The 25,686-nt window shown below is 45.1% G+C and overlaps 1 protein-coding gene across 12 annotated transcripts in view; it reads right to left on the reverse strand.

Moving 5' to 3' along the window:
- LOC142887165 (inositol 1,4,5-trisphosphate-gated calcium channel ITPR1) overlaps positions 1-25,686 on the reverse strand; it is a 70,845-nt gene that overhangs the window by 25,743 nt on the left and 19,416 nt on the right. For 2 of the 12 annotated variants that reach the window (XM_076024603.1, XM_076024590.1), the window contains exons 15-43: positions 25,476-25,617; positions 25,220-25,378; positions 24,113-24,285; positions 23,756-23,875; positions 23,331-23,525; positions 22,984-23,235; positions 22,236-22,377; positions 21,993-22,146; positions 21,725-21,915; positions 21,511-21,643; positions 21,362-21,416; positions 20,416-20,581; positions 20,153-20,326; positions 19,394-19,468; positions 19,145-19,282; positions 18,942-19,067; positions 18,417-18,617; positions 18,076-18,327; positions 16,128-16,253; positions 15,896-16,024; positions 14,670-14,696; positions 14,292-14,412; positions 13,524-13,708; positions 13,285-13,433; positions 13,081-13,192; positions 11,672-11,707; positions 6,899-6,946; positions 4,628-4,760; positions 2,355-2,542 (exon numbers count right to left, since the gene is read on the reverse strand). In XM_076024603.1, the coding sequence (XP_075880718.1) occupies positions 2,355-2,542; positions 4,628-4,760; positions 6,899-6,946; positions 11,672-11,707; positions 13,081-13,192; positions 13,285-13,433; positions 13,524-13,708; positions 14,292-14,412; positions 14,670-14,696; positions 15,896-16,024; positions 16,128-16,253; positions 18,076-18,327; positions 18,417-18,617; positions 18,942-19,067; positions 19,145-19,282; positions 19,394-19,468; positions 20,153-20,326; positions 20,416-20,581; positions 21,362-21,416; positions 21,511-21,643; positions 21,725-21,915; positions 21,993-22,146; positions 22,236-22,377; positions 22,984-23,235; positions 23,331-23,525; positions 23,756-23,875; positions 24,113-24,285; positions 25,220-25,378; positions 25,476-25,617 (4,102 nt within the window). Of the gene's footprint in view, positions 1-2,354; positions 2,543-4,627; positions 4,761-6,898; positions 6,947-11,668; positions 11,708-13,080; positions 13,193-13,284; positions 13,434-13,523; positions 13,709-14,291; positions 14,413-14,669; positions 14,697-15,895; positions 16,025-16,127; positions 16,254-18,075; positions 18,328-18,416; positions 18,618-18,941; positions 19,068-19,144; positions 19,283-19,393; positions 19,469-20,152; positions 20,327-20,415; positions 20,582-21,361; positions 21,417-21,510; positions 21,644-21,724; positions 21,916-21,992; positions 22,147-22,235; positions 22,378-22,983; positions 23,236-23,330; positions 23,526-23,755; positions 23,876-24,112; positions 24,286-25,219; positions 25,379-25,475; positions 25,618-25,686 lie in introns of all 12 variants that reach the window. The other 10 variants (XM_076024592.1, XM_076024591.1, XM_076024597.1 and 7 more) reach the window with 10 other exon arrangements.

Raw genomic sequence — 25,686 nt, forward strand, 5'->3', positions numbered from 1 at the left:
TTCTCTATATCCTCTCATATTGTTGTTTAATCTGGTTTTTTTTGTTGTTGTTTTTTTTTTTTTTGCCTAAGCCGCCTATGGACCGGTGTCGAAAAATGAGCAAGTATGCTAAAAAAAAAAAAAAAAACACTGAAGCAAATCATCTCATCTGTCCACTGCCACCGCCAGTGGTAACGTACTCGTCACGTCCATATCAAAATAAAATACACAAAACATAGCGTAACACAACGTAACAGGTAGAGACGTGTGAAACCACCAGCTGCATCTTTTCTCGACGTGGTCTTGTGCAGCTGTCTGAGCTGCTTCTTATCACTGCGGAGGCCTTGGAAATACTAAAACACACACACACACACACACACACACACACACACACACACACACACACACACACACACACACACACACACACACACACACACACACACACGAGCAAAACAGGTTTGCAGCTGACAGAACGCGCATCTCACTGCTGAGAGCAAGTGTGCGAGTCCCATGACTGTCGTCTGTGGTTTGCTTCGCGGCGCTATGCAGGTCATAAGTAAATATTTAACCGTGTTACGTGAGGAGACGACATCTGCGAGGCAACTGTAAGGAGGCAGCCGACGACTCGCCGCTCTAATCGCCACGGCGGGAGACGGCAGAGACTTTTTTTTTTTTTTTTTTTGGCTCACAGTACTTTTCCCAATATCTTGTTCTTTACGCATCAAATGACACTAACTCCACTCAAACAGAAGTTACACAGCAAGTCAAAGGAAACATAAAAGGCACAAACATTTGCACTCTGGTGGAAGATTTCAGGCTTCGACTCCCAGAAGAAGCTGGACAAACTTGGACGGGAGCAGCTCCAGTTTCCCCCTGCGTGTTCCTCCTCCTCCGCCCTCTCTCCCCACTGCCCCAATTCCGGAGGCCCAGCATGACCCAGTTTGGAGCAGCGAGGGAGGGAGGGAGCGACGGCGGCAGAGAGGCTGGAATGTTTTGAAGGCTGAGACATTCCTCATTGTTCATTCACACAGAGGCCTTATGTAAGGGCGGCCGGATCACGTGACGCAGCTCCGCTCCAGCAGCAGCAGCAGCAGCGGCAGCGGCAGCAGCCGTGGGAAGCCGGGGGCATTATCTCCGCCGCAGTCGCTCTAACCTGATTATGCAAGCCCGGCGCTTACATAACAGCAGACAGACGGACAGACAGATGGAAAGACCGGGGCGCTCCGCAGACGGAGAGACAGACAGGAGGATGTGACGAGGGGACGATCGGAGGGCAGGCAGGAGGAGATGTGAGAGCATCAGAGGCTCATTTAGTCTAAATATTTTTTTGGAAGCAATCTATTCACATCCTGTTTTGAGTCAATGCAACACTTTTGAAAACAATAAGCTAATCTTCTTTTCCCTAATCTACTTCTGACATCAGTAGCGTCTGCTCAGTTAGCTTGCTGGCCGAGCGTTCATTTTACAGCAGGAAGTACGGCGGAGAAGCGCCACCGCCTAATGTACACGTAACATGTGCAGCTATAGTGGCACACTGACCCACATACTGCAGGCCCTTTGTTAATGAGCACTTCCAATTGCTGCAGTGCGTTCGTGCTCTTCCATTGGGGCCAGTGCGCTCAGGAGGAATGCTAAGCTAGCTGCTCCATAAGGGAAGGAAATGCTGCAACTTGTTCCCCTTCAATTGTGTTAGTTAACATTTTGGCCATGCAGTGATGGCACTGATTACATTGTGTGACCTAATTACCCAGGAGAAGAGAAGTTGGTGCTGTAAAATTATTCAAACTTTATGACCGACTGTCAGAGGTGGGAAGCAACAAAGTAGAAATACTTAGACACCTGAAAGATCTACTCAAGTCCAGTGTCAGAGTATTTTTTTTTTCTGATTACTTTTTGCTTTCGCTACATTTGTGAGCAAATATCTGTATTTTGTTTTATGAAAACATGCTTGTTACTTGTGTATTTAAAAGATACAAATCCTTTTGAAAATAGAGTCATTCTAATTCACTTATTGCTACAGTGGTTGTTGCTCGAAGTGGAGCTACTTGAACAATGTTGTTTTGTAGTTAAATATAAAACTGGATCATATTTTAGAGGGAGGTTAGTTTTGAGTACCTTGACTTCAACCAACAAATGCATTGTTTTATTAATTCCAAAAAACAACCAACATTTTCCCTTTTTACTCCAGTACATTTCAGAAGCTGTACTTTCTGAGTTGTATTTGAATAAAGGAATTGAATTATTATTTTTACTTTTACCAGAGTATTTTGTCTTGCACAAGTGCCCATGCTTTTGCTTTTACTAAGGTACAGTAATGTAAATATTTCTGCCACCGCTGGCGACTGTGTGCACACGCAGACTGAGCGACCGACCTGGATGGTGGTGTTTCCACCTTCCAGCAAGGCGATGGCGAGGAGGATGCTCTCCTGGAAGACTCGGTCGCTGGTGGTGTTCATGATGAGGTCGATGACCAGATCGGACGCTCCCTCTTTGTCCAGGTGACACTGCACCTCCGCCAGGCTCATCTGTCCCCGGCTCAGGCCGCCCACACCACCGAGAGCTGCAGGAGACAAAGGACAGTACTACTGTAATACTGGCATTCACAGCAAACATTGGCCTTGACTACAATATCTCACCAGTGAAGCCCAATGAGCCCACCCTCGGGTGAATCAACTGTGGCATTAAAACCAAAACAGGTAAAAATAAAACCAAATTAAAAAAAACTTTCAGAAACCCTTATTTACTTTACTCAATCTGGATTATTGTCATGAAACATTTGACAAGAGTATTTTTTGTCCGTTTCAACCAGTTTGGAAACCGAGGAAAATAAAAATTATTTTGTGTATCGCCAACTTAAGACAAACTGCACTAAAATTAACTGCTGATTCTTAGCGCAATACTACATCACAAATGCAGCAGGTGTCCAAAAACTTCCTTCCACCGCCGCTGTACATGGCGAGATGCAGTTCAACCCCTTCATAGAAACTCATCAGAGGTTCAGCTGAACCTGTGATATCTACGATGCACCGGTTGCAAATCATCTCTATAATGGTGTGAGCCTACTATTATGTAATTCCATTTCCTGTATTTTTTTTTTGTATATCTTAATACAACATAATGGACTAATCCACTGCTACTGACGCCCTTTAGAGGCTCAATGGGTGGGGTTGGTATGAACTACGGAGAAGGAGTGGAATGTCGTTTGTTCACCGCAGTTTCTCGTCTTTAAGTCAGAACCGCGAAAACAACAAGTCAAAACTTGCTGCACTAAATATTTTTTTTTAACAACTGGAAGCCGAGCCTGTATCCATACAACTGCAGATGGGGGTGATCCATTGTGCATGCCTCTGCCTGGCCCCTCCTCTCGGCCTCTCCCCCCTAACGTACATATGGAATTCTCTGCCTGGCTCTTGTTTCTGCGACAGGTGCGGCGACTCTTTTCATAGATAGTTGCTGCTTGTCACATAGCAACAGTGAAAAAGTGGATCACGCAGGGGAGGCGCATACATCCTGTTGGCTGGATTTGCCACGGTCTTCATGCGCACGGCGGGGGAGGGATGGGGGGCGGGGGCGAAGCAAGAAGTGGGGCTGATTTACTTGCTGCCTTGCCTTTGGGTTCAGCTGCAAATAAAACGTTGACGTTTGCGCTGCGACAGCCGGAGCGCCGTGCTGGTTACTGGGTCAAGGCGTTAGCGCTGAATCCCAATGCGTACACGCCGCACATAATGTTGGCATGTGTCAAAGAACAGCATCGTGAAAATCTATGAGCGGATAAAACGTTACATCACGCACGCTTGGAAGAGGGAAAGGAGCAGAAAGAGGCTCTGGCTGCGAATAGGAAGAAAATGCAGTGACAATAGTGGGCTTTTTGTGCTCAGAGGGCAGCGCTCAGCTGTTAAAGGGTTCAGGGTCAGACAAGAGTCCCAACGTGAGGAGAGATACTGGAGTCTGGCAGTGCAGCTGGAGGCTTAAGCATTTTTATTAACCGGAAAGAGAAAGTTTATCTCAGCTCTGGCCGCCGTCTTTCTGGAAGGAGGCCAAAAGCATTTTGGTGTATACCTCGGAGGAACACCAGCTCAGTTGTTGGCGTCCCACAGGTGTGGGTCCATGAAGTAAACAGCGATCAATAGCAGCAGCAGCAAGAACAACAACAAAATCGTTCATGTTAATTGGAATATGTGTTGACGTGCAGCTGTGTCACTTATTCTGTGTCAAATTCTCTCTGTAACTTCACTTGCTGAGCACTGGCACATTAAGACATCATCTGCCTAAATCTCATCTAATACCAAAGGGAATAAAGAAAATATATAATCAAATAACTGCATAGAAGAAGTGGTAAAAAAAATTATGCAATATATACGGTCATCCTTATGTTGGAAATGAAGAGGGTTTGGGTCAAAGAAAAGAGCATTTCTTTTATTTCTAAACTGTTTTTAATGGAAGACCTTACCTTCAACATAATTAGATTTTATTCTTCAATTATTGCTAGTCTGTGTGTTTTTTTCTCTGATCATTATCATTCATATCTTTGCTTCCCACTCAAAAAGAAAAAAAAAACAAAAAAAAAACAGCAAATATTTCTGAAAACAGACAAAACAAAACAACTAAATGAGCAGCAGCAGCAGCAGCAGCAGCTTCTTCCCACCTGACTGGTTTTTGCCAGGTCCCACTGGACTGAGAGGGCCACTGCCAAATGATGTCAGGCTCTCCCTCCGCCCGCCACTCCGATGGAAGTTGCCATAGTAACGGTTCACCAGAATCTGCCTCAGCGCCTCGCCCTGTGTGAGGAAAAAAGAGGGAGGGAGGGAGGGAGGGAGGGAGGAAGGGAGGGAAGCAGTGGAATGACGTCAGAGGACAGGTTGTATAACAAGGAGACACCACCACCACCACCACCAGCATCACCACCACCACCACCACCACCACCCCCGTCACAACTAATGCCTCAAACACTGCCGGAGCTTTGCACTGGAGGCGGCGGCCCCGCTGCTCTGACAGTGTGAGACCGTTTCTCTGGACGGATGGAGGCCGACCTCGGGGGTCCGGCCGTGAGACCCTCGCCCAGCCCCCCGTGCCTCGCCCTACACCCCCCTCCCCCCCCCCGCATCAGCCGCCAGCGTCGCCACGGCAACCAGAGCGCTACCTTACATACCTTCCAAATGATAAGGTGACGGAAATGAAGCACCCCCCCCACCCTCACCCCCGCCTGCCCTTCTCCTTCGTGATTATGTGTGAGTGGTTGTCAACGGTGGGTGGTCCTCCGCAGACAACAAGGCCGTGGTTGCGTAAGCGTGGCTGCCATAGTGATGCCAGCGGAGGTCAAGATTAGTTTGTGAAGGGAGGTGCGAAGTGCGTCTGTTTGACTGAGGCTTTATTAGAAGCGCGTGTCAATGACAAGTCGGAGACGGCAGAAGAAGAGCCGGTCTCGCTGAGGAGCGCCGCCCTTTTCTTTCTTTCTTTCTTTCTCTCTCTCTTTCAGCCAAATCCTCATTGTGTCCTTGCTAAAAATACAACTTGTTGTATAACCAATGACTCTCATTAGCGGCGCTGAAAGAAATTCTTGCCAGCCATCTCCTTCGCTAGATATATACTTGTTGAACTCTGTTCCGTCTTTAAAAAAAAAAAAGATGGGGAGGAATAAAAGTCACCCCATGGTGGACGTGGTGAAATAACGGCCGTGGCCTGGTGATGAATATAAGTACTGTGTGTTCGGGATATTTAATCAGCAGCCCCAGAGAGCCTGATGCCCAATGACATCCCACTCAAAAATCGTAAAAAAAAAAAACTAGATCAGTATCTGGAGATCACTAATAGTTTGCTTTCCCGTGATGTCATAAGGCTGAAGACGGAGGGCAGGAAGTGAAGAGCAGGCTAGTGTCTGAGGATCTGTCCTGTAGAAACATTTTAAATGATCATTTTTGGAAACTTTGTAATAAACAGACCACGTTTCTGGGAAGCAGATGGCGGTTTACTCTTTCTGTCGAATTCTGTTTTCCAGAATTTCCGCTAAACACTTGAGAGCATGCAAACCCCGACCAAAACAAACTTTGTCGCTCCAGTTTCACCCATGCACTGAAACTCGCAACAGAGGGCAGGAAGTGAAAAGCAGGGTAGTTGCTGAGGATCTGTCCCGTAGAAAGACGTCATTGTTTTGCGTAGTTTACAGTTGGAAGCAATTGCTCGAACTGATCCATTTCTGCTTCCTGCCCTTCCTGAATGTGTCATCATAACCACATGACTGGAGCCCAGATATTAATAAAAACCTGTTTCTCTTGTGGACACATTCTGTAAAAAAAGATCACGGCTTTGTCATTTATACCACTAGGAAAGAGGGGTTGGGCAGGCACGGGCAAACTACGGCCCAGGGGCCGAATGCGGCCCATTAAGCTTTTTGACCCGGCCCACTGAAGTTGAAGATATTATATTAATAGCAAGTAAGTCATAAAACAGCTATATTTCATCCATTTTTCAGTGTTTTAAGAGTTGTTTCAATAAAGAGCGAAATCCCGAGCGGCTTCAAAGACACAGATTTTGTTGCAAATTTGCTTTTGTTCATTTTCAATTGACATTAAAGCACGTTTTCTACATATCGCATAATGTATTTTTTTTTCTCCTATGAGATGGGTCACCAGAACACTCCATCCATCTGCTGCTGCTGCTGCTGCTGCTCCGATCCCTCTGTCACATTTGAGAACCCACCGTTTGCCCACCCCTGGGGTCAGGTGAAGATAAGCCCTCTGTATTGGATGAAAAACTATCCTAAACGTTGAGGGTTCGGCGGAGTGAAATCAAGCAACGAAAGAGACAAACAAACAGTGTGTGGCAGCAAAGTTCACTGAAACGTCACGCGGCATGTGAAATCAAACCAAGTGTGTGAGCTGCGGGTGAAGCCGAGCTGCCGCTGTCAGAACAAACATACCCTCTTCTGGTCCTCCAGCAGCTTCTCAGGCTGGTTCTGATCCAGCTGCTTGGTGCAGTGAGGGGTGTGGGGCACAGTGGTCCAACAGACACATACAGGGTAGGGTTAGTACTCATGCAGCAGAGGGGGGAAAAAAAAAAAGAGAACACAAAAATCACATTTACATCCATTTCCAGTCGAGAGCAGAGCCATGCAGAGTCGTGCAAGTGCAAAGTGCCATTCACTCAGCGCCGCTAAGAAGCAAGAACTATGCTGGTGCATGTTTAGGAAGCCAAGCAGCAGACGCTACATTGTATTTATTCATATTTACACACATGACATATCAACATATCAAATGTAACAATAATGTAAAGAAATGAAAATGAGGTCTTTGGCCTTTGGACATGTTTAAAGGGCACACCTGTCACTTTTTCCTTGTTTGGTTGCTGTGTAAAACTCATGTGTTCCTCTGACATTCTCAACAGGGCCTTCGCACAGCACTTCTTTCCTCACGAAGTTTTTGCTAACTTTCTCTTGATATGCAAAAAAAGGCTAATGTGATTGGGGAGCTCAGTTAACAGGATTCTCCGTTAACCAACAGTAGAACCTTTCCCGTTTCTGGTTTACAAAAAAAAATATCAGAAGCCATGGGCAGCATTTTCAGAAATGGAAAAGGGAAAGAAAAGCAATCCCCACATGTTATGTAAAAGACATATTAGGAGGGGCCGGTGAGGGGCACTGAGGTTAGAGTTACATAATCACTGCAAAAGGAACTAGGCCACAGAACCAGTGACACAGAGCTGCTTACAGTGGCCATCTGTCACAGACGGCAAGAAACGGAGCAGGGAAAAGACGGCAGGTTAGGGGGAAAATTTTTTACTGAGATTTACAAACGTTTGACATTAGGTGTCACTGAGGACAGGCCAGGGGTGTGATGTATGTATGGACAGTGTATGTGTTGAAGGCAGGGAGGCGGAGAAGTGAAGATGTTCCAGACCAGTGTGGAGTCTCCTTCTGCAGAACAAGACTTCAAAACATGTTCCTCTGACACAGTGTTTAGATGTGGATGAGAAACAAAGTCGTGCGTCTGGATCGAGAGATGAAAATGTTCATCGAATGTGTGCTTTCCTAGGCCTGTGTGTGTCTGCTTGGTTGAAATACATTCAAATTTACGTGTGTTGTTTTTTTTGTTTTTGCTTTATTGAATTTACTTGAGGAAATTTGTTGGGTTTTTTTTCAAATGCAGACTGAAACTGCTGCGCCCAGAGTGCAGCTACTGTTGTGACAGACAGAAGACACCTGTGTGTGACGTCACACACTAGTTTATACGCAAAAATTATCTTAAACAGCGGCTCAGATGCACTTACTGCTCCAAAGCCTAAACATATGTCGAATGCATAATGATTTTCTTTTTTTTTTTTTTTGGTGTTTGTTTGTTTGTTTGCATTGGAGTTTGAAGTTTTAATTCTTTATAATGGCTAAAAAATATATACAGCGCAAAAAAGCAAAACTGCATCATAAAACTGCATTAAAACAAGGCTGCCTTGTAAAGATCTTAGAAATTGAAAAAAATCTACACATATTACAACAATTACTTTTGAGGACAACGAGACGCCACTTATTCGTCGGCGAGTCGACACCCAGAACTGCACTTCCAGCAGACGCAACAGTTGATTTTCACTGTGGGCCAAAGTTCAGCCGCTGGCCCGGGGAGGAAGACGCAGTCTGGCGCGGATCTTCCACATCTCGTCTGTACGTACTCCTGCGCAGCCTCCGACCACTTCAAGGAGAGGAGCGACGTTCTGATTGACATGAAATACGCAGCTCATCCTCCAACAGTGCGACCAGAGATGCCACAGAGGAACCTCTCGCAAGCAGCCACATCCACCCGGCCTGGAAACCCCCCACGGCAAACCCCCCCGCCTCGATATCGCTCTCGCACCTCGCAGTTCTTCACAATCGGAAACGCACAGGCACGCATACTCACAACGCCGCGCAAGGTGCGCTCTTCTTTACGTCGATGGGTATTTTTCCATTGATAAACACGCACTTTGCGGGCTTAGGCTGAATCATATGTGAACTTGTGGCCAATGCTGTGACATGAACGCTGGGGTTTACCGCCAGCTGGGCTGTTTGTGGATTTGCCCGAAAACTGTAATTTCCATGGCAGCTGACTTAGTTCTCCAGTGCGCAGCAACACCAGCTTTACATCGCTCGGCACCGGGAGAACATGCAAACTCGTCACATGATTTGCTAGAGGTGGCAAGCAGGACGTGGAACCTTTTTTGCAGTGAGGCATCCATCCCGGAAAATCTAAAAAAAAAAAAAAAAAAAAAACTCTAAAAAAAAACTTTTCTCCAAAAAAATAATCCCATATCATATAAATATGCGAAGATGCTAGTTGGGCTGCGATTTCAGTTTTCAGTTGCAATACCACAAATGGCCACTGGATTGATCAAAGCGAGGTTGAGCACAGCAGCCAGCTCGACGAGCAACAATGTCAGAGGAAGCAAGAAGGTAAACTGTTTCTGTTTTTTTTTTTTATTCCTTCGAGCATGAGGTGGTTGCATAACTAAATGACTGGGCCACACATGCACGCACGGACACGCACGGACACGCACGGACACGCACGCGCACACACACACACACACACACACACACACACACACACACACACACACACACACACACACACACACACACACACACACAGAGCTAGGGAGACGGGTTGGGGAAGGGGGGGGGCCTGGGAATTTGAGACTGAAGCCCAAAAAGTGTATCCTGAATTCTGATGGCTCTTACATAACCGCGGCAGGCAAAGAGCAATGGCCGATAACCACCTCCTGACTTTCATCACCTCTGTGCGCGTGTGTGTGTGTGGGTGGGTGTGCGGGTGCACGCACGAGCGAGGTCCTATAATACGCAAGTTTCCGTCCTGATCCTGACAAACGCCGAAGGAGATAAAACGACAACCATCGTTTTTACTGCACTACTGACCTATTTAAGCCAGGATTCCTGTTGAGCGAGTCTCACGCTCTGCGTTTCTGCAGGCGGCCCCTTCGCCAGGACACAGAACCCCATCATGCCTACACAACCGGCTAACTTTTTTTTTTGGAAGTTTACACAGTGTGTGTGTGTGTGTGTGTGTGTGTTCGCATCCCCTTGACGGTGGCGCGAGGGGAGTAGCGAAGAAATTGTGTCACAGTGACTTAAAAGGGCCGGACGGGGGGGGGGGGTAGAGGAGAAAATAGATGAGCACAATTTAGATGGGGTGGGGTCCACCGGTGTTACAAGTGAGCCGCTTTTAATGTGCAGACAGACGGATACAACATCTGACAGGTGTGTGTGTGTGTGTGTGTGTGTGTGTGTGTGTGTGTGTGTGTGTGTGTGTGTGCGTGTGCGCGAGAATCGTTTCGCTCAGTCCAACGAGCACGCGGGATTTGCTGCACGCGCGCGCGTACGCACGGCACTGTGGGTAAACAGCTTCTCCACATTTATTGGCAATTAAAGCTGAAGGTCACACATTGGCGGAGAGGCTGAGTTCCAGGAAAAAAAAAAAAAAAGAAAAAAAAAGCCCGGCTCTTATGTAACCCGGAGCTGGCAGGGGCCCAGGAATCGTGCAGCTCTCAGGCACTGAAAAGTAGGACACAGCCTCAGCCACTGCCACAGCCTTGCAAAAACACACACACACACACACTTGTTAGCACGCACACAAACACACACGCGCACTGGCTCAGGGGAGCATGCAGGCACAGTAATAGTGCCCCCTATTGGGACCTGAAGAGAATACAGGGGAAACACCCAAGAAACGGTTTGAACGTTGGCAGAGATAACAAAGCACATTGTGAAATGACGCAAAAGGAAGCGTTTGGGCTGTTTTATGGCCTCGCTAGCATCAGTCATGGTAAAGGCCAACCTGGCGAGTCACAAGTAGAAAAAGGAAGCTGACGGAGAGTCTCTCCTGCCACTGAAAAAAAAATCTTGTTTGATTTTTAGTTGATTTCAACCTTTATCAAATGTTTATTTTGTATGACTCTAGCAGAAAAGCCTTGCAAAATCAATCAATTAAATATATATATATACATAGTTACCCTTCTGTTTGTAGCATCCTGCAAGACACCGAGATGTGTTTTTCCCTTGCAAATATTTGTAAGGGAAAAAAGGTAGAATGGACACGCCTGGCTGGGTGACTTGTCACTCACATGGGAGAAGTAGCAGTGACGTAGCTGCGCCCTTTGTGACCTCACAAAGGAGAAGATTTTTCCTAAATTGTTTAAGGACACACTTTCTTAAAAGCTGAAGGAATAAGGGAACACCTTTCTGACTTTGGGCACTTTCACTGACAGGCGAGAGACACAAAATGATGATTGAAGTAATTAGTTGAGTGATTTTTGAGTCATGTTGGACCTTGAAGGCAGTTTATATCTTTGCAAAGTTGTGATTTATGGGGCGACAGATGAGCAGATTCAAGAGAGTCACTTTGCAACTGGGGGCAAGTGCAGCAGTCGGCTGCAGCTCCCAACTCCCCACATCGTCTCTGGTCGCTTCTGAACGTTTTTCAGTTGATCTATATGTCGCTTTAAGTTCTCCAGCAGGTGTTTTGGTTAAAAAGAAAAAAAAAAATTGGGTCCCCCTGCTATGCAATGCACCAGCTGCAACCAGAGCCTCGACTAGCTACAGCGCACAACCACCGCAGCCACATTCCATTCAAAGACACACAAGTCTAGCACGTGCACGACACACAAACGGCACAAAAGAAACAGGCGCAACGATTGGAAGAAAAAGAAGAACAACCTTAGGCATATCCAACTCATCATCAAAGGCCCTGAGCTGAAAGAGAACACAGGGTTTGAGTGTGGTTAGATAACAACACAGGAAAGAGGAAGTTGAAGCAGAGGTCAACTGTACAGCCACAGCATGTTAGTTCAGTGAGTTAAGTTTGTAGTTGTATTTTTGGTGCATAAGGGAAACAGTATTTGTGTTTCAACGTGGATATTACCCACATTGAAAAAAACAAAACTAAAACTAATATTGCTTTATTCTCTTGAGAGCAAAGAAATTTATTGACAGCGGGAAATCTGACGGAAGGTGCAAGAGGATGCCCTTCAAAATGAAGTGTATCTTAACAAACAGAATCTCAATGATGCATTACACTGCTTTTTTATGTAGTTGTTTGAATTATGACTATGCGACTTAGTCACAGAGATCATTTATTGCGTTTTGACAAAACCTTCAGAAAGTGTAAATATTCTTAAAAAAAATAAAATTATAGCGGTGGAATAATTGTCTTAAACGTTTACTAAGCCCAAAATATGTATTAGGCCAGTACATACACCTGAGTGCGTTGGCTGACCGCAAATAGATGCAGATCTTTGGGCCAATAATTGACATCACATCTATGCACTGATTTGAGTTAAGTTGAGTGGTTACAGGTTAACTGGAGAAATGCCCTGAAACGTGCAGGTGCATTTTGCTATCTGTCTATTTGTATTTTGGGTCATATCGGTTCAACGTTTCCACTGTGATGAAAATTGAAAGATGAAACCTCTTTGGTGGACAGGTAAGCAGATGCGTTGTAGTATCTAATGGACCATTTTAGCTAAAATTGTCTAGACAACAACAAACAAATATCAGAACAGCAACTTTAAATAAATGACATGACAAACAGAGCTGTGCTTTGTTAAAATAAAACAATGTGTGGATTCATTCTATAAATTCATTACTACCATGAACAATTCCTCACTTCACATGCTGCGATGACGTGATCAGTTGTGTCAACCAGGAAAGCAGAAGAATAATAGTGAGACATGAATGAGTGTGGCACCTACTGGCCGGGAGGTATAAATGCGGTCTTCATCACCTTGAAAGCAACTAAAATGTTACCCCAATGCTGTAATCTAGCTTTCAAAATATTTGGTTTAAAAGTTTACACTAGAGGTCATGAGGATTGTCTGCCTATACTAATACAGTGTACATTATTAATTTATATAAAATTAATCTGACATTGTCTACTTTATAAAGGCACTAAAAGATCTCCTATAAACTCAATCAATTGTGCTCTTGTTTTATTTCTGATTATTTTATTTGGATTTTACTTTTCATTACCTGAATGAAATGTAATTTGATACAAAAATATTCAAAATGTATTTATAAATAAAAGACTTTATGCAGTCGGTGTCCATGTAACATCAGCTTCTCCTTACCTTTTCTCCATACCCGCGGTCTTTGGTCATCATCTCTCGCAGCGTTTGCAAAACTTTGATGCACAGCCTCTCTTCATTCTCCTCCAGCAGCTGCTTGGTATGTTTGATGAGCCTGTGGAAATGTGAAGGCATTAGCCCCTTTTAATTCGTTACTCACTGAGATTATAGAAGGGAAATCTTGAGGCTTTGTTTTTGAGGGCTTACTTGCAAATGAAACCTCCACTCTCGCACTTCTTGCGGGAGTCAGTGTTTTCAGGGAAGAGCAGCTCAGGCCGGTGCAGCACGTCCACCAGGACCGACAGCTCGGCCTGGACCAGAGGGCGCAGGCGGTCCTCGAGGGCTGACACGATGTCCTGAAGTTCAGGGAGAGGAACATCCTTACTGCTGCACTCAGGCTCACATTGCATTGGGACTTAGAGGGGGGCCTTAACAGTGGACTGTACCTGCAGCCTCTCAATGATGTTTCGGTAGTCCCTGGAGGCGGTCACCACAGAGTCCCGGCGGGCAGCGTTGCGGGCCGACAGTCTCCAACTCATGGCTGTTTTCTGAACAATGTTGTTGGATTTCACAAACAGGCTGTGCACCTGGTTGTCGAGATCCACGGGGATGGCTATCGCTCTGCCTTTGGCTGCCCAAATCACACGGTTCAAAAAAATACAACACACACACACACACACACACACACACACACACACACACACACACACACACACACACACACACACACACACACACACACACACACACACACACACACACACACACACACACACACACACACACACACACACGAATCAGCCTTCAGTCTGGATGTTTCCTCAAGATGACGTCTCTTGCAACACATCCAGAGTACTACAACTATAAAACACTTTGTTTTCTGATTTTGTCTTATCAACAATAAACAACTGAATAATTGATGTGTTTGGGTGTCTCTGATGCAATCAGACCTTTTGAACCCCCCCCAAGGGTGCCCGAAAACTTTTTTCCCCCACTATTGTATGGCTTTACTGTATGTACAATATAAGGTAATATGAGATGAAACTGTACATAAATAATTTATCATAAAATCAAGCTGAGGATGTAAATATATAAGTTGAGACAGTGCAGAACAGGATGAAATAAAAAAAAAAAGGGGGGGGGGGTGAATATTTCCTAATTGTGGAAACATGGCTAGGTCTCAAACTAGCCCAGGTGATCGATATGAATCTTACCAACATCAGAGAGCACTTTGATGCAGCTCTCAACGGAGCCTTTCTGCACTGGGATCAGCCAGTTGCAGTGGTACACTCGGAACACAGCCTGCAGCAGCTGGACAAAGACTGGCTGCCTTGTCTGCGGAGAACAGAGGGATGACAGTGAGACAGGACATGATTCTATTTTCTTGACTTGTGTGCGTGTATGTCAGCACGGACTCACTCACTCACACATACACACACACACATACACACACCCACAGTGGGTTACTTAGTTTCCCAGAAAACAAATTCCCAGGAACCAAGAGAAATCTCCCATCATCTCTTTCACCCCCGCAGGACACTGTGACGCCAAACCCTGTGTTTCTCCCACCAAATTGAGTTTACAAGAAATACCTGGAATATTTTCCCCAACAGAGAGGCCTGCAGCAGGGGTCAGGAACAGCAAGTAAATATGAGCAGAGAAATCAATGGCACGCACAGTTCTGCACATCTCAAAAGATAATTCGGTACCAGCTATGGCTACTGGCTCAGTAGTGCAAGTCGCCTTGGTTTGGTGTGTGGGATGTTTTGTTTACACTGCAACTGCGCCAGACCATTAAATATAAGAAAATAACAAAAAAAAACTAAAAGGTCCAGACAGGGGTGGGAACAAAGCTTTTGGAAACCCTTAGCATTTTACCCAATCCAAATTATTGTCATTGAGTATTTGCCAGAGATTTTTCTTTTTTTTTTTTTTTTTGGGGGGGGGGGGGGGGGGGTCATCATAGAGACACAGAAAAATGGAAATTTAGGGTTGTTTTTTTTACTCTTAAGGCAAAAGAGGAAAACTGAGGGACGTCGTCATCTTGCTGAAACATCCAGTTGTGAGCTGGATGGAACAGTGCAGCTCATGCAACATGTGCGTAAATGCTGGTGGTGACTGCACAGAAAAAATCTGCGCTTGTAGACTGAAGACCGATTGTTAATTGTACAATACAGTACAAATACATGAGGCATCCAAAAACTTTTTTTTTTCCCACCACTGAATGTTACACTTCACCTAAGATACAGTCAAATAATTTCAAGAAATAATAATATTAATGGTAGTCTGTAGAGACGACAATAAGCACTTCAGAGAGCTTCAACAATCTCCACTTGACAGCTTCTTCAAATCTGACCAGGAACTACAGGAACACTGTCTAACATCGGGAAGACTACATCAATAAAGGACCACAGGATATTTAGGAGGATAAGATATGAACAAAAGTTCTAGTAAAATAAAACGTCTATCACTTCACTTCTATTACCGGTAGATGGGTTGTTGTTTTTTTTTATCCAAGTGCTCTGACACCATATTAATACTTACATTCTTTCTGACGGCAACCTAGAGGGCAACACTTATTAGTTATTCACGTGCAGGTATTGTGAGTGAAGATCCAAAACAAGTCAACCCACCCCCCTCCATTCATAAAATCAAAAGTCACCTTTCCACATGAAACACTGGAGGTAATTTAGTGCTGTGTCAGAAGAAATATGGCCTTGTTGCATAATCAGCGACACTGAGGTTCAAAGCTGAGTGAGAAGGAACTGAAGAGAAGTTCAAAGCTCTGGCACGTGATTTATGCGTGGCGGTCACGAACCTGCAGGCTGGTGCTTTGATCAGAGAAAGGTGAGCTGAAGAAGGTCGTCACGATACTCATCACCGTCTCGGTCACGTAGCGCTCCAGGATGGTATCGGCATGCTTGCGGTCGCTCGTGTTGTTGCAAACCTGCAAAACACCAAAACGACGATGGTGTCAATCCCGGTAAATTTTTGAAACGAGCTCACGACTCAGGAGGGGGTGAGTGGGGGGTCGCCTGGTGTTCACTCACCCTGCAGATATCAACAAGGAAGTTCTCAAAGAGCTTCCACATGTGGTTGGAGGTGTAGATCTCCTTCATCTCCACCTCCGTGTCCACGTAGCAGTGGTTCAGGAAGTTGATGTAGGCAATCTTCACCTGAAACATTGACACGGCATGATCATTGGCGCCACTTTGTTTCATTCTCGTCTTATTTTTGGCCACAGTTCTCACAAAACAAAACGATTTATGACTTCAACCTTCCAATGACTCCCTTGACCTCCCCCCTCCCATCCCTGTTACGCCTCCAGGAGATGTTTTCCAGCTGTTGTTTGTATGTGTGAGGGAGGCAAGGTGAGAAAACAATAGGAAGAGTAAGCAAAACTATGTATTGATATTTAAAAAGGAGTATTTTAGGTGGGAAGACTCAAGAAGAACTACACATGAGCATTTGTTTCAAAGCCACAAGCAGAGGAAGAGATGGCAACCATTGGTGAAAAGCGAGGCCATGACCAGGGTGGGGGAGCAGGTTGTGTGAAATGTATCTGCAATGTATCTTCATAAAATAACAATAGTTATTTGCAACACTTTTAACAAAACAAATAAATGCTGTTTCCAACATGCATCCATTTATCAGGAGCAGTTGTTCAGCCAGGAGCAGAAAGACTTTACGCTGGGCTGCTTTATTGTCTCGAAGAATGCATTCCACTAGTGAGGAATGCATTATTATTCACAATTTTGTGCATATAAATGAAATAAAATAAGAGTTTTCTTTCTTTGTAACTCATGGGTAAGAGGTTCAAAGAGCAAGGAAAGTCCTCCAGGCCGTCCGCCTTGAAAACTGCTGTCAGAGCATGTGAGGCGTGAGAGTTCACAGATTTCACAGACCCTCCATTAACCCCAGAATGTTTATTTCAAGGCCTTGTAAAGTGAAGTGACGGCGACGCTGAAAGCCCAGATTGCTCATAATATCAGTTTTACAGGGGAAATCCCTCTTCCTCCTTCCCTGCTATAACTCCTGAATCTTGCATTGACCTTCGACCCTGTAGATGCTGAGGTGTGAGTGGTGAGTGAGGCAGGAAAAGCAGACGTGAATCCTTCCATTAACATCGGGATTTATGACTTGATGCTAATTTTTTATGTTTTAAAACCAGGCGACAGTACCAGGTCCTTTGCTTTATCCTTTAGAGCAGCTGTCCCCAACCTTTATTGCACCATGGCCCGGTTTAATGTTAGACAGTATTTTCACGGACCGGTATGAAATACAATAGTAATCGTGAATCCACTGTGTACACGTTTGGAACTTTATGAGTGGCGACAATAACATAACATGAGTAACATACGCTTTTTTCGTTCTCAATACTCCAAAGGCTGCTGGTCTTTTAATGCAGGGTGCTTGGTCTCTGAGTGGCCAAGCAGTTTTGAAGGCTTCATTGCTTCATTAGAGAGCCAGCTACCGCATGTTAAGCAGAGTGGACTTGTTGCATAGGAATCTTCTGTCGAGATAAAGTTAGTGGTAGGACTCCTGGCATTGTCGGTTAAATGTTGCTTTCTTTTTCTTGGAAGTCGTGGGCTCTTCCGTTTCCTCACTGGGCCTCCTCTTTCCAAAGACGTCCGTTTTCCCTCATGTTGCTAGCTAGCTTGCTGGCCCGTGGGTTTAATCTAGCGGTCACGTGAGACAAGTGCCTTGACATGCTTCAAGATTTGAGCTATAGATGGATGTAACGGAGAGCATCCGGTAATTTTTCAAAACAACAACCAAATTATTGTTATTGTATTTAGGGGCCGTATGTTGAAAATGAAAATCGTAAATCAGGCCAAATCCGACACACTGGATCTTTAAGTTGGGCCATGCTTAAAGGCCTTTTGCTTCACGGTCCCTCGTTACTTCATTTCACACACGATAAGATACAAATCCACCGGTTATGCTGACGGAGGGATGCGTATCAAGCGATTCTAAAATAAACGGTGATAAATTCACCTCAGGGATGCAGTCCTCGTGGGTCACCACCCGCACGATGTCGTCCAGCGGTAACAGGGAGTTGCACTTGATCTCGGTGTAGACGTTCTTGCCCTCGGTGCAGACGGCCAGCAGCTCCACCAGGTGGATGTGGTACATGAGAGGGCTGTTCTCGTCCATGCGGTCCCGCTCTGACCGCATCATCTGCACCAGGGTCTGGAAGGAGGCGCGGTCGTTGTAGAAGACCAACACGTCTTCCCCTGCGTTCACGAGCTGCAGAGTCACGAAAACGTTACACCAAATCCCCCCCGAGAGACTTGAGATGGTCAAAATGTTGAATCGTGGTATCGGGGTTCGCGGACCTCTGCCATGACGATGTCCTGACATTTTTTGATGAACTTGTTCTCCGCTTTGACGATGGTCTGGAGGAACTTCAGGTACTGGACGTTGCGGCCGTGCGTTTCAATGCAGTGCACAAAGTGCTGCACCACACGCTCATTGATCTCGCTGCACAGCTGGAAGTTGTTCATAAATATGTGCTGCATGGTGATGGCTTCTAAAATCTGAGGGCAGGCGAGGAGAACCAGGACAGGATAAGAGGTTTCATAGATACTTATTTGTATTCAACGTTATGTAAATAATTTGCTAACAATCCAACTGTCCACATAGATGTAAATATTTGTTTTCTTTTCTTACGTTATAAATATTTTTGTTTTATTACTTTATTTCTTTTGAATTCATATATTTTTTCTTCTCTTTGTACGGGATACATACAATATGGCGTAAATAAAGGCATTCTTTTCTATTCTATTCTATGCTATTAAGGTTTCAAACTGGACTGCTATGTTGTCGGACTGCCTCCTCGTTGGCTGGCAGCTGCTGCTCACCCCTGGGTTGAGGAAGAGGTTGATGTGCTTGTGCAGGAGGGCCTGGTTTTGCTGGTTTCCGGCACAGAAGTTCTGCAGAAACTGGTGGGCCAGCTTCATGATGTCTTGCATACGCAGGTCTTCTCCCTGGAACAGGAACACGGTTGTTTGATGCTCGCGAGGCTGCCTTTCAGCGTACACCACGTTCTTTTTCCGAAGGTTACCTTCTCGTATGGGATCTGCAGTAGCTCCAGGACCACGGCGTGCGCCCCCATGTTCCTCAGCAACCTCTGCTGCTGCTTCCTGCTCTTCCGACCCGAGAGGCCTTCTTGGACGCACAGCTTGCTGAGCCGCAGCAGGATCTGGAGGGAAAAAAAGAAAAAGAAAAAAAAAGACATGCGAGGGGATAAATTCTGTGAGACTCAAGTCTTTAAGCTAGGAAACAATGTTCATGTGATAAATAAAATCAGCACCTCTTTGACCACCCTGTAGTTGTAACTGCTGGTACTCTCTGCTTTCTTTGGCTTGTCTGTAGGCCCTGAATCTCCCTGGAGGGAATAAGAGGCACAAGTAAGAGCAACATTTAACAAAAGTACCTACTGTGATGGGCCGTCAGGGCCAGCAAGGCCTTCTCGGCTGGCCTAAACAGAATAGTATTTTTTTGTAAAGATGGAAATAAAATTATTCTTTATACTCTGCTCTGCTGCTGCCAGTGTTTTATCTTGTGGTAGAGTTTTTATCCAATCATATTTCAGCTAGCTTGTGTTATCAGGTTCTATGAAATTTGCTTGTGGCCTGAGGCCTGAATCACCGCCGCGCCAAAAAGCTCAGCTGTTGCATTTTCTCTAAAACAAACAGAAATAATCATTTAGTTTGCTTTTATTTTGAAGGAGTAGTTTATGAGACACTGTACATGAGGCAGTGCGAGGACTCAGCAGGTCGCATGCCCAGAGTGTGTGTACATCTCCCGCCTGTTATGTTGTAAAAGCCCGATGCTTATGGCTGTATGCAAGTTGCCTCAGTTCATGGATAAGTATCAGACCCGGATTTAAAGTATGGGCTCATCATACATTTCAACAGTGATGTAAGGTGGAAGTGTGATTCTGTCTATCGAGTCGTGATGCATTGGCTGTATTAAGAGGCCTATTAATCTAGGAAGGACTAAGCATTGACCTCTGTGAAGGCATGGGTTCACCACTGCCTATTGTCTTGCGGTGAACAATATACGGTACCGGCTTGCGGTCGGGCTCAGCCGAGAGCGTCTCCCCTGCGTCCATGCCCTCGTCCGAGCCCTGCCTCTTGTACACCCACAGCTCCGACTTCTCCACGATGGAGCGCAGCTGGTCCAAGTCTGACTTGATTTGCTTGTAGTTTTCCACATCTTGGCTTGTGACCAGCAGCTGGACCTGGGGTAAAAAAATGCACAGAAACGCTTTGCTTCCCCCGACGCTGAACTCGACTTGTCGTGCGACGGCAAGTTTTGTTGCTCGGTTACCTGTTTGAACGCCTGCAAGACTTCCTGCCTCTGGCTGAAATGCCTGAAGAGCAGGTGGAGTGCTCTGGAAACCAGCGGAGGGTAGTCGTGCATGGTGAGGTGCAGCAGGACCCTCAGGAAGGTTCGGCCACCGTGATCATCCAGGTCGAGTGGCGTGTTCTCCTCACTGCCGTGCACGTACAGAACATCAGCCCAGTTCAGTTTCAGTTCAGCTTGGAAATTTTATTCATGTTAGAAACATGAATAAAATTCAACATCAGCATTCAAAGGCACAATTCCAAAAGACGTGAGGACCCTGTCTAACAACAGCTTCAATTCTTCTGTCTTTTTTTCCCCCTTTTTTTGTTTTTCTCTTCATCTTCTTCAGTTATCACTGATTTAGTGCAGGTTCTGGATGTCATAATACAGTGGCAGTGGCGAGGGCTGGGTTTAGAGGAGGGAGATGGTGGGTTATATTTGTTCTGAGTTACCAGTATTACCATGCGTTCTACTTGTATTACCCTTTGGACTTACAATGCATATTAGATACATGCAGCATATATCTCTTTTTTTTAATTGTGACTTGGATATAATGACATTTTTTTTATAGATGTTTATATCTCTGCATATACATGTGTATACATCCTGCCACACCCCTGTATTGACCTGTTGATTGCATTGTTTGTTTTCATAATCTATTTGAGAAAAGAATTGTAATAAAAACATTTGGATTAAAAAACAATGAAACAGAACTAAGGCAGAATTAGGAATTACCAACAGGCACACAAACAAAACAACAGCATCGGCAAAAAACAAGAAAAAACAAAAATATAAACAAATACCTAAAACAACACTGCTGCCTGAAGTCACTTTATAATTAAAGCTCATTTTAAAAAAGGAGATTAAAACACATAATGGCCTCTTCTTCTTCTTTTGGACCCCATTTTTCCCACAATACAACAATTACCTTCCGCCAAATATCCCCTCTGCTTGCTCTTCAATGTGCTCAAAATCCAAAGCTCCTGAGAAATAGAAACAAAAAAAGAACATTTTGAAACGTTAAAGCCTCAGCGGTCTCCTTGTTCTGAGGAAACAGCCTCTTAGTGTTCAACCAACCGGGCATGTTGTTTGGTCCTTCAACTGCTCCACTGACGGACAACTCACTCTGGGAGTTGCTCTCGTCAAACTCCCTCTTGAAAATAGAAAGCAGGCAGGAGATCCTGTAGTCTAGGCGCACATTCAAGATGAACTAAAGGAGGACACGACCGAAAAAGTGTTACGAACATACAATACATGAGGAAAATGTTTGAATGCAGTGAGATAATCTAACCTGCAGGATCTCAATGATCTTCAGCTTGGTGTCCATGACCAGGATGTCCTGTTTCTCAGGCTCAGTCTGCGTCTTGACTGTGTCCCCGTTGGAGCTGCTGGTTGAGGTGGTGGGAAGGAAGCCCCCGCCTCTCAGTACAACCTGGGACATTAGTTCCCCCACGCCATGAATGGACCTCATCACGTTGCTACCTGGAAGCAAGAGCACAACGTGTGAGGTCGAACGTCTTGTCCCGACCGTCACAGAACGACCGTGTCACGCGGTTCACCTTTGCTCTCATCCTTTTTCTCCATCTTGTTGAAAGGGAAAATGGTGCTGACGTGCACACAGTCCAGAATGGCCAGCAGGATCTTTGTCAACCTCAGCAGGTCGCTGAAGTTGTAAAAGCCGAAATAGATCAGGTTCCTGGCGAGGTTCACTACCTAGCAGTGGAACACAGAGGTGAGGAAGGTAAGCAAGTGAACGTTTAGCAAAATTTGTGCCAAAAGGCCATTTTGAACGTGCACGAGACCTCGAAGGTGAGCTTGTTCTTCTCTTTGTCGGCGAACGGGAAGCTCTGGCAAACCACATCCCTCAGGTAGTTCTCCACAAACTCCATCGTCTGACAGAATCGCTCTTTGATTTCATCTTTGGAGGTTCCATCGTTGTCATAACTGCGGCACAAGACCAAGGGTAAGAAAAAAAAAAAATGCAACAGAAAACATAACAATAAAAGAGGAGTACTTAAAGATACAGTGTGCAACAATTTGCCATCCAGTAGTCAGATTTTAGATTGCAGCGCTCATATGCTCAACCTCCCTCTTTCAAGCTTGCCAGTGAGCTACGGTGGCCTGCGTACACAAATCTGGTTACCATCTTCCTCCTTCTTCCAGGCTTCCTTAGAAATATGGCGGTGCAAGATGGAAGCTAACTGGGAGCAAGACCCTTGATCTATATAATATTCTTACATTTTTTTATATATACACATATAAAAAAAAAATATATATATATATATATATATATATATATATATATATATATATATATATATATATATACATACACATACATACATACATACATACATACATACATATATAGATACATACATATATAGATATACATAAGTATTACTTTTACTGCACTGTGAGTATACACTTTTATTACTGTATTTACAGGCAGTTCATTGAGATCTTACCAATATCACAATCATAAATCAGGCCAAATTTTACACACTGGACCTTTAAGAGCGAGCTTGACGACGCTCCTGGGAAACTCACTCGTCAATGGCAATCTCAGAGGGAATCTCGGACCAGAGCCGAGCGTATTTGACGGGCGTGACCTGCTCCTGCGGATCTCGGTCCACGTGCATGTGCAGCATCATCCGGCAGAAGGACGCCCGCAGGTCGTAGGGTAGGTCTTCGTCGGACATGCACCGCAGGATCAGGTCCACGTCCAGCTGGCCTGAGATCTTGTTGATTGCCAGGTACTGTCGGTCCAAACACATCCTGGCAAACAGGTTCAGCTGGTACCTGCAGCAGAGTAAAAGTCGTTTGACCCCTTTTTGAGCGTTTCAAGCCGTTACAGCCACATCAAGTGGTGCCATGGGATCTCCTGCGGTTGCTACCTGTAGTAACTGACCACCTCCTGGTCCTCCTTCTGACCCTCTTTGGCGTCCTGGGCCAGCTCCCTGATGCTCTTACTGCGGATCTCCTTATTGTTGTCCTTCCAGAACAACCACACCTCCTCCTCATCCTCCTCCGACTCTACAGAGTTTTCTCCAAGTGGTGCTCCCTCGATCTCAAACCTTGAAAGCACCAGCCTGCAGGAGGATATTTGGTTTTTTGTTTTTGTTCTTTTAATTGTTACAGAATTAACTCATGAGTCGCTTAGGACCACTAGGTCCTAAGGGTTAAAAAAAAAGGTTTAAAAAAAGAAAAAAAAATTCTGGCAGTTTAAACAATTCAGAAGCAATGCATCATGGTGTCATTCACAGAAAATATTCAGTTTCTGTGACATACACGAAGGCCAAAAGGCAGAAAGTCAGCTTACTTGGTTTCTATGAGGATGTCTGCGTTCAACGGGTCCAGCACTGCGTTGCAGATGAGCTCTTGTGTCACAGGGATGGACTTGTTCATCGATACACACAAGTCCGACAGGTAGTCCAAGAATCTGAAAAAAGAAAATAAAGAAAAAAAGACTCAGTCTCAGAAGGCCGCACACACAGTGACATCCGCTTTAATTAAACACCTTCAGGACTGCAACCTTGAGACGCATTTGTTGTCACACACACACACACACACACACACACACACACACACACACACACACACACACACACACACACACACACACACACACACACACACACACACACACACACACACACACACACACACACACACACACCTCGGCTCACGGTTCTTGCGGACCAGGCTAACAAAGGTGTCGATCTCGGCGGCCGTGATGTGTTTCTCCAGCAGCTTGCGGTTGTTGTGTAGAAGAGCCGTGATGGTGTCCTCAGCCAGGACATCGTAGCCGATCTGTTTCTGCATGAAGCGAAACTGTTTGGCGATGTACTCCTGTGGGGTTACAGGCAGACAGACAAACAGACAGACAGAATGAGCAACACAAGACAGAAGGTTTCAATGCCGGTTCCTGTTTCCCACTGAAAGGGCCCTTAAATCTGAGTAATGGTGTTCTCAAAAGGTGAGTCACTAAATTAAAAAAAATCTTGTTTCAGAAAGACAATACAATATTGGTCTTAAATTTAAGAAATTTTGCTAATGAACAGATTGTGAACTTTTAAGTAGATTTTAACAAAATTTGGAATGTATTATTTTCCATGCATTCCCAGTGGCTGCCTCTGACTAATAATAATAATAATAATAATAATCATAATAATCATAATAAGTTTCAAGGAACCTAAGGTCGATTTACAAGGTAAAGAAGCAAACAAACAAACAACAGAACAAAACAAAACAGGAACTGAACATTAATGAGGAAAAGCCAGGGAGAAAAGGTTTGAGTTTTGAGGTGTAATTTGAAACTGGCCAAAGTCGGGGAGTTATGGATTTCAGTGTTCAGTTCTGAGTTTGGTCCGAGGGATGGAGAGGAGACCAGCATCAGACGACGGCAGGTTACAGGATGGAGTGTATTGGTGCAAGAGGTCAGCAAGGTATTGGGGGGGTGAGAGCGTGAAGGGACTTATAGGTGAGTAGGAGGAGTCTGTATTGACTACGTTTAGTGGAGTGTAAAGTTGACCTGAATGAAAACCACATGGCAGCTGTCTGGGTTTAGAATCAGTACTTTATGAAAATGCAGTTCATATAAAATTCATGGGCACTTCAGTCAATTTGGTCTTCTGTTTTTTTATTCTTGACTTATGTCTTTTAAATGTATTTATAATATTTCCATCAGTCTCCTTTATTTATTTTATCCTGAAATTTTCCACGTAGTTATGAATGTGGACTAAATAAAACTGGCTTCCATAAAGCATTCAGTATCCAAATGCACCTGGTTTTTGCGGTAGTCCTGCTGAGAGTGGCGCAAAACCCGGTAGCACAGTCGACAGATGTGTCTGAAAGGGGCGTGGCGCTGGTCAGCCAGCTCCTCCAGTCGCAGCATCGGTCCGTCACCGCTGTCCGTGAACGGAGCCTGCAGCAGCTTGAAGATCTGCACAGAGGGAAACAAGCAACCTGTAGCTACGGCAGCCTGGCAGGGCCTCAATCTGAGCCTGAGGCATATATAGTACACGGGATAAAGACAGCACCTGTTTGAGAATGTTCTGCTCCCTCATGAGCTTCTGCCGTTCCCGGTTGGGTTTGTTGACCATGATCTCCAGGACATCCTGGCCGTTGTTGGGAATATCCACCACGAAAAACACCAGATCCTCTAAGAGCTTTGTGACGGCTCTGAGTCACAAACACAGGGATAAACAAGCGAGGGAGTGGGTTTCAGGAAAGAGCCTCTCAGTTTGTCTG

The sequence above is a fragment of the Nelusetta ayraudi genome, unplaced genomic scaffold (assembly GCF_046127955.1).
Source record: "Nelusetta ayraudi isolate G7.1 ecotype Tasmania unplaced genomic scaffold, CSIRO-AGI_Nayr_v1 ptg000017l, whole genome shotgun sequence".
Taxonomy (NCBI): Eukaryota; Metazoa; Chordata; class Actinopteri; order Tetraodontiformes; family Monacanthidae; genus Nelusetta; species Nelusetta ayraudi.